Below are 20,126 nucleotides of genomic sequence, written 5' to 3'. Positions count from 1 at the left end.
CTGTTTCACCTGTGTCCAACCATCACCTGTATCACCTGCGTCCAACCGTCACCTGTTTCACCTGTGTCCAACCATCACCTGTGTCCAGCCGTCACCTGTGTCCAGCCGTCACCTGTGTCCAACCATCACCTGTGTCCAACCATCACCTGTGTCCAGCCGTCACCTGTGTCCAACCATCACCTGTGTCCAACCATCACCTGCGTCCAACCATCACCTGTTTCACCTGTGTCCAACCATCACCTGTGTCCAGCCGTCACCTGTGTCCAGCCGTCACCTGTGTCCAACCATCACCTGTGTCCAACCGTCACCTGTGTCCAGCCGTCACCTGTGTCCAACCATCACCTGTGTCCAACCATCACCTGCGTCCAACCATCACCTGTTTCACCTGTGTCCAACCATCACCTGTATCACCTGCGTCCAACCGTCACCTGTTTCACCTGTGTCCAACCATCACCTGTGTCCAGCCGTCACCTGTGTCCAGCCGTCACCTGTGTCCAACCATCACCTGTGTCCAACCATCACCTGTGTCCAGCCGTCACCTGTTTCACCTGTGTCCAACCATCACCTGTGTCCAACAATCACCTGCGTCCAACCGTCACCTGTTTCACCTGCGTCCAACCATCACCTGTGTCCAGCCGTCACCTGTTTCACCTGTGTCCAACCATCACCTGTGTCCAACAATCACCTGCGTCCAACCGTCACCTGTTTCACCTGCGTCCAACCATCACCTGTGTCCAGCCGTCACCTGTTTCACCTGTGTCCAACCATCACCTGTGTCCAACCATCACCTGCATCTAGCCGTCACCTGTGTCCAACCGTCACCTGCGTCCAGCCATCACCTGTGTCCAACCGTCACCTGTTTCACCTGTGTCCAACCATCGCCTGTGTCCAGCCGTCACCTGTTTCACCTGTGTCCAACCATCACCTGTATCACCTGCGTCCAACCGTCACCTGTTTCACCTGTGTCCAACCATCACCTGTGTCCAGCCGTCACCTGTGTCCAGCCGTCACCTGTGTCCAACCATCACCTGTGTCCAACCATCACCTGTGTCCAGCCGTCACCTGTGTCCAACCATCACCTGTGTCCAACCATCACCTGCGTCCAACCATCACCTGTTTCACCTGTGTCCAACCATCACCTGTGTCCAGCCGTCACCTGTGTCCAGCCGTCACCTGTGTCCAACCATCACCTGTGTCCAACCATCACCTGTGTCCAGCCGTCACCTGTGTCCAACCATCACCTGTGTCCAACCATCACCTGCGTCCAACCATCACCTGTTTCACCTGTGTCCAACCATCACCTGTATCACCTGCGTCCAACCGTCACCTGTTTCACCTGTGTCCAACCATCACCTGTGTCCAACCATCACCTGTGTCCAGCCGTCACCTGTGTCCAACCATCACCTGTGTCCAACCATCACCTGTGTCCAGCCGTCACCTGTGTCCAACCATCACCTGTGTCCAACCATCACCTGCGTCCAACCATCACCTGTTTCACCTGTGTCCAACCATCACCTGTGTCCAGCCGTCACCTGTGTCCAGCCATGTATATTTTCATCAAGATACAAGTCAGAATATGGGGGCTAGATAAGCATTTTGTTTCTCCCTACTCCTTTTCAATATTATTATTGATGATTGAGGACTGATATGATTATTAAAAAAAACTTTCCCTCATTATTATTCGTCAGTGCATTGTCTTATTGTGGTCTTCATTTATAAAAACAAACGTTCCAAATAAAGACACCAACCAACCAAATCCTTTCATGGTCAACACATTTATTTGAGCAAATGTATCAAATTTTTAGTTTGAGTCTTACATCAATAAAATAAATTCTTCACAGTTTACACTTTCAAAAAAGAAGAAAAAACGTCATTCTGTTTCCTAACTATTATGTTAACATCACGTCATTTGGCAAACTAAAGTTAAAGACAACAGATCGTTCGATGAATTGATCACAGATTAGTAAGGGAAGTGGTGCAGAAATCAAAGCGCTGAGGCTCGAGGGCCATGGCAGGAACTTTATCAAGGATATGAGAAGGGGACAGGTTCCAATCAGCATCACCACAATGAAACCGTTACCGGGAATCAAACCATCGACCAGGGAACCTGACTGAAGATCTGTTGTCAAAATCATTTCTGTGATCATCACTAAGGAAAACTAAAAATATGCAAAGACACAAACTGAAACAACAATCAGTATCAGAGAAGAGCCTATCGGGGTTGGCACTCATTGCTGCCTGGCTCGTGGGAGCCTGGGCAGGCGACCCAGCGTCTCCCGTCACACCATCAACCTACATTCAGGCCTTGCTGCTGGCGTAAGAACAAACTAAAGGAATCAAGGTTCAAGAGGAAAAGATCACAGAGTTAATTTGACAGATGAAGGAAAAGCACCAGATGCTTCGCAGGTTGAAAATATCGGTTTCTTTTTCATTTCCTGCGACTCGAAAGCTTCTTTTACTTCTTCTCCTTCTTCTTGTCCTGAAACATAAACACACACGTGATGACCATTCAACCATTTGTGAAATGAACCTGCTCAAACACTGTTAAACTTACACAGGACCTTTAACCCAAACCTTCAAACTGACCCCACCCCTAACCCTGACCTTTAACCCAAACCTTCAAACTGACCCCACCCCTAACCCTGACCCCACCCCTAACCCAAACCTTCAAACCTGACCCCACCCCTAACCCTGACCTTTAACCCAAACCTTCAAACTGACCCCACCCCTAACCCTGACCCCACCCCTAACCCAAACCTTCAACCCTGACCCCACCCCTAACCCTGACCCCACCCCTAACCCTGACCTTTAACCCAAACCTTCAAACTGACCCCACCCCTAACCCTGACCTTTAACCCAAACCTTCAAGCCTGACCCCACCCCTAACCCTGACCTTTAACCCAAACCTTCAAACTGACCCCACCCCTAACCCTGACCCCACCCCTAACCCAAACCTTCAAGCCTGACCCCACCCCTAACCCTGACCTTTAACCCAAACCTTCAAACTGACCCCACCCCTAACCCTGACCCCACCCCTAACCCAAACCTTCAACCCTGACCCCACCCCTAACCCTGACCTCTAACCCAAACCTTCAAACCTGACCCCACCCCTAACCCTGACCCCACCCCTAACCCTGACCTCTAACCCAAACCTTCAAACCTGACCCCACCCCTAACCCTGACCCCACCCCTAACCCTTAACCCAAACCTTCAAACCTGACCCCACCCCCACCCCTAACCCTGACCGCAACCCTAACCCTGACCTTTAACCCAAACCTTCAAACCTGACCCCACCCCTAACCCTGACCCGTCCCTATTCCTGACCCTAACCTTAACCCTGACCCGTCCCTATTCCTGACCCTAACCTTAACCCGTACCTATTTCTGACCCTAACATTAACCCTGACCTTTAACCCAAACCTTCAAACCTGACCCCACCCCTAACCCTGACCCGTCCCTATTCCTGACCCTAACCTTAACCCTGACCCGTCCCTATTCCTGACCCTAACCTTAACCCTGACCCGTCCCTATTCCTGACCCTAACCTTAACCCGTACCTATTCCTGACCCTAACCTTAACCCTGACCCGTACCTATTCCTGACCCTAACCTTAACCCTGACCCGTACCTATTCCTGACCCTAACCTTAACCCGTACCTATTTCTGACCCTAACCTTAACCCTGACCCGTCCCTATTCCTGACCCTAACCTTAACCCGTACCTATTCCTGACCCTAACCTTAACCCTGACCCGTACCTATTCCTGACCCTAACCTTAACCCTGACCCGTACCTATTCCTGACCCTAACCTTAACCCGTACCTATTTCTGACCCTAACCTTAACCCTGACCTGTCCCTATTCCTGACCCTAACCTTAACCCTGACCCGTCCCTATTCCTGACCCTAACCTTAACCCTGACCCGTCCCTATTCCTGACCCTAACCTTAACCCTGACCCGTACCTATTCCTGACCCTAACCTTAACCCGTACCTATTCCTGACCCTAACCTTAACCCTGACCCGTCCCTATTCCTGACCCTAACCTTAACCCGTACCTATTTCTGACCCTAACATTAACCCTGACCTTTAACCCAAACCTTCAAACCTGACCCCACCCCTAACCCTGACCCGTCCCTATTCCTGACCCTAACCTTAACCCTGACCCGTCCCTATTCCTGACCCTAACCTTAACCCTGACCCGTCCCTATTCCTGACCCTAACCTTAACCCTGACCCGTCCCTATTCCTGACCCTAACCTTAACCCGTACCTATTTCTGACCCTAACCTTAACCCTGACCCGTCCCTATTCCTGACCCTAACCTTAACCCTGACCCGTCCCTATTCCTGACCCTAACCTTAACCCGTACCTATTTCTGACCCTAACCTTAACCCTGACCCGTCCCTATTCCTGACCCTAACCTTAACCCTGACCCGTCCCTATTCCTGACCCTAACCTTAACCCTGACCCGTACCTATTCCTGACCCTAACCTTAACCCTGACCCGTCCCTATTCCTGACCCTGACCCCTAAAATGGCCCATGTAGGATGATGTTAATAAACCAGTGCTGTTGTACTGCACTGGCAGCACACGTCTGGAACATCAGCAAACTGAACTAGAACAACGTGCATGGCTCAAATACCCCAGGACCGGCGGAGGACACTGCAGGAAAACTAGTTTGAGTAAAGACACTTTCTTACAATACTGAGAAATACTTTTGGATTAACATCTTGTTAATTCAGGTCACATAAACCAAGGGTGCAACCCTTTTTAGTCCCATTTCACCTCATTTTGGTTGGAGCAGTAAAAAGACCAACAAATCAAAGTTCCAGAAGTCATGAAAAGGAAACTTCTAAGTATTTGTTTGTTGTTTCACTGCTGCCACCTGCTGGTCACCTCTTCAATCTCAGTCATGTGAGCTACACTGCCACCCCGTGGACTAAGTCAGAACTGCACTGCTTTCTCAACCTTCTCGTGGTGTTTTGCTCCTGACCTCTATTGTACACGTCCTTTGGTTAGCTTTTGAAAAGATTGTCACTGTGCAGGAATCTACCTTATCGTTCATGGCGAGAATGACCATCAGTTTCCTGAAGATGGTGATGAAATCCAGGAACAGGTCCACACAGTGCCTATAAACAACATGGACACTTTGTTCATTTATAGAAAGTTTGTTTGAATCCAAGACATTGGAGGAAAACCATCATGTGGTGTTGGAACCTGAGTGCAGACAGCCGCTAACGCTAACCCATGGAGCCAGATTTCTGCTGCAGCATTCAGGTGCATTCAGCAAACTATTCAAAGACTAGATGATGACGGCCCCCGGCCAGCTCAGCTGGCAGAGCATAAGACTCTCAATCTCAAGGTAGAGGGTTCATGTCCCACGCCGGGCGCCACCTTCCTGAGGGCTCTCCACCTTCCTGAGGGCTCTCCACCTTCCTGTGGGCTCTCTACCTTCCTGTGGGCTCTCCACCTTCCTGAGGGCTCTCTACCTTCCTGTGGGCTCTCCACCTTCCTGAGGGCTCTCCACCTTCCTGTGGGCTCTCCACCTTCCTGTGGGCTCTCCACCTTCCTGAGGGCTCTCCACCTTCCTGTGGGCTCTCCACCTTCCTGAGGGCTCTCCACCTTCCTGTGGGCTCTCCACCTTCCTGAGGGCTCTCCACCTTCCTGAGGGCTCTCCACCTTCCTGTGGGCTCTCTACCTTCCTGTGGGCTCTCCACCTTCCTGTGGGCTCTCCACCTTCCTGAGGGCTCTCCACCTTCCTGAGGGCTCTCCACCTTCCTGTGGGCTCTCTACCTTCCTGTGGGCTCTCCACCTTCCTGAGGGCTCTCTACCTTCCTGTGGGCTCTCCACCTTCCTGAGGGCTCTCCACCTTCCTGAGGGCTCTCCACCTTCCTGTGGGCTCTCTACCTTCCTGTGGGCTCTCCACCTTCCTGAGGGCTCTCCACCTTCCTGTGGGCTCTCCACCTTCCTGAGGGCTCTCCACCTTCCTGTGGGCTCTTCACCTTCCTGTGGGCTCTCCACCTTCCTGAGGGCTCTCCACCTTCCTGTGGGCTCTCCACCTTCCTGAGGGCTCTCCACCTTCCTGTGGGCTCTCCACCTTCCTGAGGGCTCTCCACCTTCCTGTGGGCTCTTCACCTTCCTGTGGGCTCTCCACCCGCAGGAAGGTTCTTAATGGTGCAATGTGATCTGGGTGACGGTGCTCAGACTGACACCCCCACCACCCGGAAACGGAGAAGAGGGAGAAGGTGGATGGATGGATGGATGGATAGAGGGATGGAGGGATGGAGGGATGGATGGATGGATGGATGATGGCACTGGATAGAGTAGAGTGGCCTTATCCTTTCAATGTTTTGTCACGATTTGGTTATGGAGAAACATTCTGCAAATGGGTTCAGTTACTTTATATATATCCCACAGCAGAAATCGTGAAAAATAAAAATGTGTTTACTCCAATCAAAATAAAGTGTGGGTGTAGCACAGCTGCCCCGTCACCCCTGCTATTCACTCTAGCATTGAAACTACAAGCCATAGCTATACGTGCACATACAGATATATCTGGTATTGTAGTTGAGGGAGTAGAACATAGACTCTCGTTATACGCAGATGACATATTATTATTTCTCTCTCAATTAGATAAGTCTATCCCTGCCTTCCTCCAACTAATTGATGAGTTTGGTCATATCTCGGGTGATACAATAAACAGATCTAAGTCATCTATACTCCTGCTGGACCAGAAAGAGAGAGATAAACCTCCTGGAGTTACTTCACAGTTTGATTCAGTCCACAAGTTCAGTTATTTAGGAATTCAAATACGTCCAAGTATGGATCTCATAGTTCAAAATAACTATGAATCTATAACTAAAGAAATAACTGATAGCGTTAGCAGATGGATGCTTCTTCCCATGTCTCTGATAGGCCAAATCAACATTTACAAAATGAACATACTTCCGAAATTGTTGTACATCTTTCAAAATAGTCCTTTACCCCCACCAACCGATTGGTTTAAGAAGATTAAAATGTTGATATTAAGTTTCATATGGAAAAACCAAAAAGCTAGGATAAGGTTGTACCTACTTCATTTGTCTCATGGTGAGGGAGGCCTGAATTGCCCAAATATAATGTGGTATTACTGGACTGCGCAGCTCAGGTCCATCAGGTACTATTTCAGTACAAAGGATGCCCCCCAGTGGACAGAAATGGAAAATAAGCTCTTAAACCCCTCAGTACCTCTGTATATTTTCTCTGACTCAGAAGCTAACTTACTTAAGAAAACTAAGAATCCAAGTGTTAAGAGCATGGTTAAAGTGTTTATGAAAGAACCAGTTACTCTGTCACAGCTGAGATATATGTACATATACATATATATACATATGGACAAACTAAGAGTTCAAACCAGGTAGAGCAGATGCTGTGTTTAGACAATGGGCATTAAATGGTTTGGATTTATATATCGGAGGTTCAGATGGTATGTCATTTGAAATGCTTCAACATAAATATAGTATACATAGGAAGTACCTTTTCAAATATCTTCAACTTAGTACAATACAATACTACAATATAAATGATTGATGAGTTTACATCACTCTAGTTAAATTGAATAAGTATAACCCAGACATCCCAGATACTTGTACTAAGTGTAATGAAGAAAAGAGTACACTGTTCCACTGCACTTGGGAATGTAGAGTAATTCATTCATTTTGGGATGCAGTTACTCAAACTTTAAAAGATACTATCTCAGAAGGGTTAACTCAAGAACCTGCGTTTTTTATTTGGGGAATTTATCCCAAACATACTAAATAAAGTAAATCTGAACGGTTGTTTAATGAAAGGCCAAACATCTGATTGCACTGAACTGGAAAAGCTGTAGGGTACTCCAAGTACTGGACAATGGGCTAAACAGATGTGGTCAATTCTACCACTGGAAGGGCTTATATATCTCCTGAAAGGAAAACATGACTTGTTTGATTCTATATGGAGGCCATTTATCACCTATGTGGAACGTCTGGATGAATCCGAGGACCATAATGAGGAGGACTCTTGAGACTGATGAAGAACTTGCTTGAGTTCTTTTTTTCTTGAAATGACTGAAGTCTCTGTACACTTTTGTAATCTGTCATTCTTTGTGAAGAAACAGAAGCACATCATGTGTCTGAGAGGTTGTAAAAGCTAAAAATAATAAATACATTGTGGGGAAAATAAAAAGACGATGATCACACTGCAACTTCACTATGTGAATACCAGCCCAGAAATGAAGGCGCTGTTCTCTTCACGACACGAGGAAGACCAGTGATCTCAGGTTCTTCAAACTGGAGTTGGGAGAGTTTAAAACAGCTGGAATCAAGGCACTAACCCTGGAATCTGCTCCACTCACACTGGAATATTTAGATGTATATTTTGTGCTACATAGGACCGTTGCCGTATTTTTATATCTTGAAGTATTTTTTGCACAATGAAAGGAGCAGCTCTCATTTCTTACTCAGTAGAGTAGAAAGTACGGAGACATGGTGGGGTCCTCTGCTGCTGCATTGCATGTCTGAAAATTCATTGGTGGGTCAACACAAGTCCTCACCACACATAGTCCTTGTCGCCGTTCTCCGCTTTCTCGATGATGAGCTGAGTGTCAAACAGGACGAAGCCACACATGATCAGCAGCCCGAGGTACATGTGTGCCTGTGGGAATAGAGCCGACAGCACACCAATGAAAACATGAAGGCTCCCCGAGCACCATCTGACCAGGAGACTCCAGCTGATCTACCTTAAACAGCATCATGGAGCCAAAGAACATGTTGAGCACAGACAGAAGGAAGAGGATGGAGAGACCAGACATCAGCGTGCCTGAGGGGAAACACTCGTTACACAGTGTTCTCATTTACACTCAAACTGGATGTGAGCGGCTGCCTCGTGCGCTGCTCGTCCTCCAGCGCTCACTACATGCGAACACGTGGACAGACGGCTCACCTCCCAGGAACAGGTAGCTCCTGCGTTTAGCGTAGAGGGCGCTGAGCGTGAAGCAGATGAAAATCACAGAGGTTCCCATGAAGGCTGTCACGATGATGCTGAGGAGGAAAAGCGCTGTGAGCATTAGCATTCTCACTGAAAGTCTGTCAGGAAACACTAAAGCCAGAGTCAACATCCAACACACCTGGGATTGACAGCGATGACAAAGTCCAGAGTGGGTCCGAGGCCGACTCCTGCAGAGCAAACAGTCCGTATGAATCCCAGGATGCTGTCCAGCTGGGACCAGCTGGGACCAGCTGGGACCAGCTGGGACCAGCTGGGACCAGCTGGGACCAGCCTGACCTGCATCTTACCTGTGAGGAAGGCGAACCCTGCCAGCATCGCCAGCCTCTTCTTCTCCGTCTGCGGGTTGTGAGGCGTCATGGCAAGCCAGAACATCATCCCCAGAGAGCCCAGCACGGAGAGCACGCCGCCCTGAGAGCAAGAGCATCGGGTCAGCACGGCGGGCTTCACCTTCACTGTGGTCAACATGCTTCACCTTCACTGTGGTCAACATGCTTCACCTTCACTGTGGTCAACATGCTTCACTGTGGTCAACGTGCTTCACCTTCACTGTGGTCAACATGCTTCACCTTCACTGTGGTCAACGTGCTTCACCTTCACTGTGGTCAACATGCTTCACCTTCACTGTGGTCAACATGCTTCACCTTCACTGTGGTCAACGTGCTTCACCTTCACTGTGGTCAACATGCTTCACTGTGGTCAACGTGCTTCACCTTCACTGTGGTCAACATGCTTCACCTTCACTGTGGTCAACATGCTTCACCTTCACAGTGGTCAACGTGCTTCACCTTCACTGTGGTCAACATGCTTCACCTTCACTGTGGTCAACATGCTTCACTGTGATCAACATGCTTCACCTTCACTGTGGTCAATGTGCTTCACTGTGGTCAACGTGCTTCACCTTCACAGTGGTCAACGTGCTTCACCTTCACTGTGGTCAACATGCTTCACCTTCACTGTGGTCAACATGCTTCACTGTGGTCAACATGCTTCACCTTCACTGTGGTCAACGTGCTTCACCTTCACTGTGGTCAACATGCTTCACTGTGGTCAACGTGCTTCACTGTGGTCAACGTGCTTCACCTTCACTGTGGTCAACATGCTTCACTGTGGTCAACATGCTTCACCTTCACTGTGGTCAATGTGCTTCACTGTGGTCAACATGCTTCACCTTCACTGTGGTCAACGTGCTTCACCTTCACTGTGGTCAACATGCTTCACCTTCACTGTGGTCAACGTGCTTCACCTTCACTGTGGTCAACGTGCTTCACCTTCACTGTGGTCAACGTGCTTCACTGTGGTCAACGTGCTTCACTGTGGTCAACATGCTTCACTGTGGTCAACGTGTTTCACTGTGGTCAACGTGCTTCACCTTCACTGTGGTCAACATGCTTCACCTTCACTGTGGTCAACGTGCTTCACTGTGGTCAACATGCTTCACCTTCACTGTGGTCAACATGCTTCACCTTCACTGTGGTCAACGTGCTTCACCTTCACTGTGGTCAACATGCTTCACTGTGGTCAACGTGCTTCACCTTCACTGTGGTCAACGTGCTTCACCTTCACTGTGGTCAACATGCTTCACTGTGGTCAACATGCTTCACTGTGGTCAACATGCTTCACCTTCACTGTGGTCAACATGCCTCACTGTGGTCAACATGCTTCACCTTCACTGTGGTCAACATGCTTCACCTGCACTGTGGTCAATGTGCTTCACTGTGGTCAACATGCTTCACCTTCACTGTGGTCAACGTGCTTCACCTTCACTGTGGTCAACATGCCTCACTGTGGTCAACATGCTTCACCTTCACTGTGGTCAACATGCTTCACCTTCACTGTGGTCAACATGCTTCACCTTCACTGTGGTCAACGTGCTTCACTGTGGTCAACGTGCTTCACCTTCACTGTGGTCAACATGCTTCACCTTCACTGTGGTCAACGTGCTTCACCTTCACTGTGGTCAACGTGCTTCACCTTCACTGTGGTCAACATGCTTCACCTTCACTGTGGTCAACGTGCTTCACTGTGGTCAACGTGCTTCACCTTCACTGTGGTCAACATGCTTCACCTTCACTGTGGTCAACATGCTTCACCTTCACTGTGGTCAACGTGCTTCACTGTGGTCAACGTGCTTCACCTTCACTGTGGTCAACGTGCTTCACCTTCACTGTGGTCAACATGCTTCACCTTCACTGTGGTCAACGTGCTTCACCTTCACTGTGGTCAACATGCTTCACTGTGGTCAACATGCTTCCCCTTCACTGTGGTCAACATGCTTCACTGTGGTCAACGTGCTTCACCTTCACTGTGGTCAACGTGCTTCACTGTGGTCAACGTGCTTCACTGTGGTCAACGTGCTTCCCCTTTACTGTGGTCAACATGCTTCACCTTCACTGTGGTCAACATGCTTCACTGTGGTCAACATGCTTCACCTTCATTGTGGTCAACATGCTTCACTGTGGTCAACGTGCTTCACTGTGGTCAACGTGCTTCCCCTTTACTGTGGTCAACATGCTTCACCTTCACTGTGGTCAACATGCTTCACTGTGGTCAACGTGCTTCACTGTGGTCAACGTGCTTCCCCTTCACTGTGGTCAACATGCTTCACTGTGGTCAACGTGCTTCACTGTGGTCAACGTGCTTCCCCTTCACTGTGGTCAACATGCTTCACTGTGGTCAACGTGCTTCACTGTGGTCAACGTGCTTCACTGTGGTCAACATGCTTCACCTTCACTGTGGTCAACATGCTTCACTGTGGTCAACGTGCTTCACTGTGGTCAACATGCTTCACCTTCACTGTGGTCAACATGCTTCACCTTCACTGTGGTCAACGTGCTTCACTGTGGTCAACATGCTTCACTGTGGTCAACATGCTTCACCTTCACTGTGGTCAACGTGCTTCACTGTGGTCAACATGCTTCACCTTCACTGTGGTCAACATGCTTCACCTTCACTGTGGTCAACGTGCTTCACTGTGGTCAACATGCTTCACCTTCACTGTGGTCAACATGCTTCACCTTCACTGTGGTCAACGTGCTTCACTGTGGTCAACATGCTTCACCTTCACTGTGGTCAACATGCTTCACCTTCACTGTGGTCAACATGCTTCACCTTCACTGTGGTCAACACAACTGGGTCAAATTGTGCACGTACATGAGTAAATGCACGTTTCCGTCCCCAAAAAGATTCAAGATGCTTCTAAAAGGCATTGTTTATCAATCATTCCAGTGCAATGTTCTTTATTTTCTGACAATGAATTGAAACGTGTTGTATCGTGTGTTTTTAATCTAGACAAAGCCTCTCCTTTCTTTCATTACTTGTGCTTGTACATTTATTAAAAACCAATGAACAACCGGCTTAAAAACGACAGAATTAACAAGCGATGATAAGATTGTCCATGTTAATTCACACGTGACTTGAGCAGTGCTTGTAAATTTCACTTTTATTTTGTACTTGAATACATGTCAGAACTCGTCTCAAAGTAAAATGACAGATTCAACATCTTTATTTTAAAGGAGACATATCATGCTTTTAAATCCTTCCTTTTTACATATAAATCATACAGTTGTGGTCTATACAACGCGGAACTGCAGTGCTTGGGTCTGAATTCCTCATTATTAGAGCTCCACAGGCCCCTTTTCTACCCCTTTTCTGATGTGCTTCTGAGAGCAACTCGTTTTGGGGCGGTCTCTTCATACCCCGCCTCCTCTCCAGGTTGCAGAGGTGACACTCGGTTCAACTCCACCCTGTTCGGCCATCTTTGTAGTTTGATAGAACAGATACAATTATCTAGCGGCGCAGAAACTTTATATTCACACATTATTTACAAAATGTCAACAAGGGAGGATTTGTCCATCCAGCCATACATGTTGGAGCCAGAGTCGGACCCGGCGGAGCCAGATGAAAATGACCATGATGCACCTGAAGAACAACGTCTTCATATGGATGTAACGCAATGGTGTGTTACTATATTTACACTAACTTCTCCATCCATGCCCACTACTACAATACTGCCTGTATTACAACGACTATTTAACACAGAAGTTACATTCTAATCTAAAACGAGCACACAGCGCTAACATATGAAGACGGTGCAACTGCTAATGCTAACAAAACAATGACAGGGACGTCTTATCATCACACTTTTTAGCGTTATATACAGCTTACCGAAGTGCTCTGTTCGTCGTCTCCATAGATAGAAGGAACTGACCGCTCAATCAGACCAAGTCTTTCGGCAAATCCTTCTTTATACTGGCGGAGGTTGCTGAAGCAGTCGTCCTTAAAGTGATTCGCGCACACAAAAATGACCTTACCCACAGATGTGGGTACATTTCTGTGAAAAATAAAACTCAACCAGGCACTTGGAAAAGGTTCTGATGCTGGGAGACGGTGTAACGAAGCTTGTGGGTTACTACATCCAACAACCGAACATTTCCACTTATCCTCTCGTAACTTCGGTTGGACTACAAAATCGCAGCGAGAAACTAAAATGGCGGATTGCTCGAAGTGTCGATGTCCTAATTTGGCAGTTCCGCTGAGAATACTGTGACGTCATTGTTCAAAAAACGTAATAGAGAATAGAAAAATCGAAACGGATTGCAAAATATGACCAAAACAGAATATAAAGATATCAACGGAGCACCTGAAGAGACTACTTTGAACTTTTCTGTACTTCTAAACACTCTATATATACAACAACATGCATTTAAGGGCTAAAAAAGTGGATTTAGCATGATATGTCCCCTTTAAGTAAACAAGTATCTGTACTATTACTGGAGTTTCTGCTGTCTCTCACTGAGGGTTACCTGAAAGAGGCGAGTGACCACGTGGACATAGGAGCCGGCGGCGGCCACAAACATGCAGACTGCCAAGCTGGAGTACACATTCTTCAAGTGAACCTGGGTGGAATGAGATCTGCAAACAGGAAGAGGACGGGAGATTGAAAGGAAATAAAGCAGAACACCACCATCACACATCATCACACGGAACACGCTCACGTACATCTGGGAGAACTTGAAGAGGGCGTCAAAGTTGACGTTGCGGTCGAACACATTCATGATGAACCCGGGAAGTGAGATCTGAAGAGATTTGATCCGTCAAAGACTCCTGTGAAAACAAATTAAAATATATGAACCTCAGTTTGGCCTAATGAACAGAGACAGACACCAATGCAACTGTTTGTGAACCATAAGGAGAGAGAGAAGAAACTACTTTTAAATTGTGAAGAATTGACATTTAAGAAATGTGTCTGACCATTTGCTTCACTACATTCATTTACTCGCTTTAATAGGTGCATACATCACATTAGAGGCAGTATGAACTGTGCTGTCTACAAGATGGATGGATTGATAAGCAAACAGTTAAATAGGCTGGGGTTTTCATAGTACCTCTAAGTAGACAAATAATCCACATATTACTTTCTGATAACAAATGCATTACTCCTTGAAGCAGTTGTACAAGAAAATTCACTTTTCAGTGAAAACATCCAATGAAATGGACTTTGTAACAGGGATGGGGCCGATCCGATCCAATATCGGGATCAGGTTCCGATATCAACATAATTCACGGATCAGAAATTGCTGATCCAGCCTGCAGAGGTTCTGATCCATGATCCTGGTCTGCTTCATGGTTCTGAAATGATCCCCAGTGTTTCCCTGCTGCTGCTCTGCTCGCTGGCTGCAAACTGTGGACTGGATTTCCTGAAGGGAGGCGGGTCTCAATGAGACCAGGAGGAATGAGGCAGGAAATCCATTCCACAGTTTGCAGCCAGCGAGCAGGCTAGGGAAGTAGCACTGATCAAGAAAGATGGCGCTGTGGGAGATGGCTGCCTCTCCAGTTCCGTTAGCTCTCTTAACTTTTTAATCGCTTTTTGCTTCTCTACTCTTCTTACGAAGAGGTTGTGTGACTCTTTATATATCCTATAGCTAATTCTAACTAACATGAAACCAGGAGCCAGTTTTCTCACCTCATCGAGAGAGGAACTGCTGGCTCTACAAACAATGGGACGAGCCGGGACACGACACATCATCCCGGCGAAGCTGAGGAGGAAACCCAGCGGCTGCCAGGCAGGGGCTAAGCTAAAGGCTAACCCAGCGGACAACCGGAGGCGCTACAAACCATCAATTCCCTCCGTCATCATGGGGAACGTGAACTCGCTGCCGAACCAGATCGATGAACTGTCCGCATTGAACAACCAGCGGACCTCAGGGAGAGCAGCTTGTTCATCTTCACGGAGACATGGCTAAACAACCTTGTAGCGGATGCTAACGTGGACCTGCCGGGATTCACCGCTGTGAGAGCCGACAGAGACACGGAAGCGAGTGGTAAAAGAAAAGGTGGGGGGATCATCATGTACGTAAACAACCGCTGGTGTAACCCAGAACATATCTCTGTAAAGAATGTGTGGCGTTGCCGGGACCTTGAACTGCTAGCCGTTAGCCTGCGGCCATATTATCTGCCGAGGGAGTTCAGTCACGTGATCCCCGTCAGTGTTTCCATCCCACCGAGAGCGGACGCAGCCACCGCATGTGAGAGGATCCACTCTGTCACAGCGAGACTGCAGACACAGCACCCTGGGGAATTTATAATCATCTCAGGGGACTTCAACCGTGCCCCTCTGGACTCTACCTTGGCTGTTTTCCACCAGGTTGTTGACTGTCCTACAAGGGACAACAGGACAATAGATCTGCTGTATGCTAATGTCAGGGATGCATACAGAGCCACACCCCTCCCCCCACTAGGGAAGTCAGATCACAACCTGGTTCACCTCCAGCCACAGTACACCCCCCTGGTCCTCAAGCATCCTTTCACAACACGCTCCATCAGGAGGTGGTCCCCTGAGATGGAAAGTGTCCTGAGAGACTGCTACAACACCAGGGACTGAGACGTGCTGATCAACCCACACGGTGAGGACATAGAGGGGACGACACACTGTCTGACAGACTACCTGAACTTCTGCGCAGATGTGGTCTCCCCTGTTAAGACTGTCCGCTGTTACCCGAACAACAAGCCATGGGTAACACGGGAAGTCCAAGCTGTCCTCAACAAGAAGAAGGCTGTCTTCAGGAGCAAAGACAGAGAGGCCATGAAGGCAGCACAGAGGGAGGTGAAACACTGTGTGAGGGAAGCCGAGGACAGCTATAGGAGAAAGGTGGAGCAGAAGCTGACGGAGAACAACATGAGGGAGGTCTGGGAAGGTGAGGACCATCACAGGCCACAACAGCAAGACCAGAGTTGAGGGGGGGACAATGGAGAGGATGAACGAACTGAATGACTTCTTCAACAGGTTCAACCAGTCCATTCCCCCCCGACCCCCACCCTCACTGCTGCCACCTCCCCTTCCTCCAACAACACATCTCCCCCCAGTCATCTCAACACCCCCCCCCCCAACACAATCTCCGCCTCACATCACCACAGACCAGGTCACAGAACAGCTGAGGAAGCTCAAGCCCAGGAAAGCAGCAGGCACGGACAAGGTGTGTCCAAGAATACTGAAGACCTGCTCTACAGAACTGGGGGAACCGCTTCAACGGGACTTCAACCTCAGCCTGCAGCTAAGGAGCAGTGCCCACCCTCTGGAAGACATCCCGTATCGTTCCGGTGCCTAAAAATAAGCGTCCCAGCAAGCTGAACGACGACCGACCGGTGGCGCTCACGTTGGAGACAGGAGGAGGATCGGAGTCTGCTGGGGGATTTTTCCGTCTGGTGCCGCAGGAACCACCTGGGGTTCTACACCTCCAAGACGAAGGAGCTGGTCATAGACTGTGGGAGGTCCAGACCAGTCCTACTGGAGGGAGAGGAGGTGGAGGCTGTTGACTCCTACAAGTACCTGGGACTGTGGCTGGATAACAAACTGGACTGGTCAACACACACCAGCCACCTGGACAGGAAGACACAGAGCAGGCTGTCCTTCCTGAGGACACTGCTGTCCTTCAACATCTGCAGCAAACTACTGTGGATGTTTTATCAGTCTGTTGTGACCAGTGTCCTCTTTTACACCGTGGTGTGCTGGGGACAGCACATCCAAGAAGGACACGTCCAGACTGGACAAACTGCTCTGGAGTCGGCATGAAGCTGGACTCTCTGGTGACGGTAGCAGAGGCAAGAACACTGAAGACACTGCTGGACATTATGGACAATACCAGACACCCTCTGCCCACCGTCATCAACAACCAGAGGAGCATGTCCAGAGAGACACTGCTTCGTCCTAAATGTGGGACTAACAGACTTAAGAAGTCCTTTGTCCCTCAGGCCATCAGGCTGTACAAGTCTTCACTGGGGGGGAGGAGGGGACAGAGGACAGAAGGGAAGGAGCAGTAGCCGCTATCCACCTCATCCTAAGTTAAGGTTAGTTAAGAGTTTATATTATACTTGGTACCTTTTTCTGTAACTTATCTTTCTTGTCCTCTGTGTGCTGCTCCTCTTTTATTAAGCTGCTGGAACTTAAATTCCCCTGACGGAGTCGTCCCCAGAGATAAATAAAGCAAAGTCTAAAGTCTAGTCAACTTTTCATGACAACATGTCGCTGTTTGGACGGATGTTTGACTCAAAACACCACAAAGCAACAAAGCAACAAAGCAACAAAGCAACAAAGCAACAAAGCAACGCAGCAACATGGATGTTAGCAGAGCCGTAGTCCAGCAGGGCGGCGCTCTGCAGCCAGACCTCAGTGTTTTCAGCCTCCAGCTCTGGGAGGAGAACAGCTCTGACATCAGAACAATGAGCAGCAGCTCCTCCAGGCTGTCAGCAGGCGATTCACACCTCCGTCAAGCTGCGTACTACTCCACGCTAAACTCCCTGAAAATAGTCCCAATGGTTGGAGCTGCGTTAGAACTGGAAACATTGTGTTGCTGCTGCCTTGCTCAAGAGTTTCCCCAGGGATTAATAAAGTCATTCTGAGCTTTTAAAGATAGAACTAGTTTATTATGAGATGATGACGTCACGCAGACCCCCACATTGTCCACATGGAACTAAAATACTTTGTACTGCTTCCTTTACTGTCCTGATACTAACCTCAAGTTGTCTTTTGAGAGAGTACATGTATACATTAGTACATTTCATACTTTACTGTAGAGAGGAGTTTATTACAGCCTCTTATAGAATCAGCTGTAATGATAATAATAATAATAATAACAATAAAGCAAACAGAACTCTGGTATCAGAATAGTATCGGTATCGGCAGATATCCACATTCAAGTATTGGGATCAGATCGGAAGTAAGAAAACGTGGATTGGTGCTTCTCTCCTGGTCTTTCCTGCGTCATCATCCAATTTACTGTGACCTTCTGTGCAAACTGCCCCACAGTGACAACTGTGTGAATTCACCAATGTTACATGACTGCTGTGAAAACTGTCTCCATTCTAATTATATCTACAAATACCTTCACTAGCAAGTGAAGGAGAAATCCTGACTGAACGGCAGGGACATGTCACCCCCAAAATATTGAGAGGTCCAATGACAACATCTAAGTTTACGCTTAGGTTTAAAGTCATTATGTACCATCCGCGTTTCTGGAAACTTTCTAGTCTTTATCAGTTTTTCAATATACAAATTGCAAACAAACTGATAAATGATGATTCCATCCAGTGAATTCAGGCTCTGCAAATTCAACACGAATAAGAAAGAAAAGCATCATTAATCAGAGTTAAATGACAGAAACGTGTGATTTATCCAATGTAACATGTTTAATTGTGAGACAATAAGCTGTTATTTAGCTCAACTTCAACTACTTATGTGTTTATGGTGTTATTGCAATACTAAACAACTTTATGGCTCATTGCATGTTCACAGAATAACTCTGAACACATCATTGTAACTTCAGTTTGTCTCTCAAGACTTTTACCAAAGAGAAACACCTTGTCTCTACTATGACTAGAACATTTTTAAATGTTTATTACGAGCTGTTATTAACAAGTGAAACTGAAAAACACCAGATCACATTACTTTGCTTCCTCGTTCTTCCCCCAAAGTGAAACAGAAATACAACATTTATAAATGGCTTCGATATGACGAACAGAAAATCATTAAAAGGTCTTAACTTTACTTTACAGATGACAAATATATCCGTTATGGAGAATCTCCTGTTGAGGATCTGAAGAGGACATTTCATTGTGGTCACGTACAAAACTGACTGTTACACTGGAATAATAACTATTTGATCAAACTAGGAGGTCGATAACTAAGTCCAGATTAATGTGATATTTGACTGGTTTTCGTTAAACAGGTCAAAATCTATCGGTGGAGTAGCGCGAGGAGCCCAGCCATGCTAACATGCTACCAGTCGACATGAAGCATTTCCCTTGAGCAAAACTGACAATTTAACAAAGAAATACATCTAAAAACACCCGCGGGGTCGAAACCACGAAGATAAACCTGCGAGCGACGCACGCGGCGGTCTTATTATGAGCTAACGTCGGTAGCCAGGAGGCGCTAAATATCGAGCAAAACTCGAGGCCAGCGGGTAACAGCTCGGAGTGGAGCCGGCACAGTGAGGCTCACCACGGCTTGCGGACCAACCTGAGCTCGGTGCTGCTGCGGCCTGCTCCGCTGCCTTTCTTTTCTTTAGAAACGTTACGTGTCAGTCAGCGCGCTGCACCCTGCTGACGTCACCCTGCCGACGTCACCACGGAAACGCCCAGAAGACGTAAAACCGCCAAACAGCACGGTGTTTCGTTAACGGCTGTCATGTGACCACGAACACTTCCTGGTTCTTCATGCGTTTTAAAAGAAGAAAAAAAACTAGTGCTGTCAAGCGATTAAAAAAAATTTACTAATTAATTGCACAATTTTTCGTAATTATTTGCGATTAATTGCATTGTTTTTCTACTGAAGACTGAAGCTTGTAATTGATATTTATTCTGGGAAAACCACGGTATTAATGTCAACTCAACACACAGACTATATTTAAATTCAAAGACTATTTTTTATAACGTCCTTTTAGCTTTTGGTGAAACTGTTTATCTCCAAGATTAGCAAAATAATAAAAACTTAAATAAATAACTATATTAATAAACATCTTACATAAGTCTGAGTTTTGTTGGAGTGCAGGTCCACCACACACACACACACACACACACACACACACACACACACACACACACACACACACACAC

At 47.5% G+C, this 20,126-nt stretch overlaps 1 protein-coding gene across 1 annotated transcript; it reads right to left on the bottom strand.

Annotated features, from left to right (window-relative positions):
• Positions 1-1,756: 1,756 nt before the first annotated feature.
• On the bottom strand, positions 1,757-19,729 carry tegt (testis enhanced gene transcript (BAX inhibitor 1)). Its single transcript, XM_080469770.1, has 10 exons — positions 19,531-19,729; positions 14,016-14,120; positions 13,820-13,928; positions 9,305-9,425; positions 9,136-9,184; positions 8,952-9,049; positions 8,749-8,828; positions 8,563-8,663; positions 5,047-5,122; positions 1,757-2,479 (listed from the first exon to the last, which is right to left on the bottom strand). The coding sequence occupies exons 2-10, from the start codon at positions 14,069-14,071 to the stop codon at positions 2,456-2,458; spliced, it is 714 nt and encodes a 237-aa protein (XP_080325896.1). The 5' UTR covers positions 14,072-14,120; positions 19,531-19,729; the 3' UTR covers positions 1,757-2,455.
• Positions 19,730-20,126: the final 397 nt, after the last annotated feature.

This window comes from Lipophrys pholis (genome assembly GCF_963383615.2).
Source record: "Lipophrys pholis genome assembly, chromosome: 8".
NCBI lineage: Eukaryota > Metazoa > Chordata > Actinopteri > Blenniiformes > Blenniidae > Lipophrys > Lipophrys pholis.
The sequence above is the reverse complement of the archived record's forward strand: the minus strand, read 5'-3'. Positions and strand labels throughout refer to the sequence as shown.

Coding starts and splice junctions, on each gene's coding strand:
- tegt (XM_080469770.1), bottom strand. CDS start 14,071: ATGAATGTGTTCGACCGCAACGTCAACTTTGACGCCCTCTTCAAGTTC. Junction 9,185..9,304: donor AGGGTTCGCCTTCCTCACAG/GTAAGATGCAGG, acceptor TTTGCTCTGCAG/GAGTCGGCCTCGGACCCACT. Junction 5,123..8,562: donor GGCGACAAGGACTATGTGTG/GTGAGGACTTGT, acceptor TGTTGTTTATAG/GCACTGTGTGGACCTGTTCC.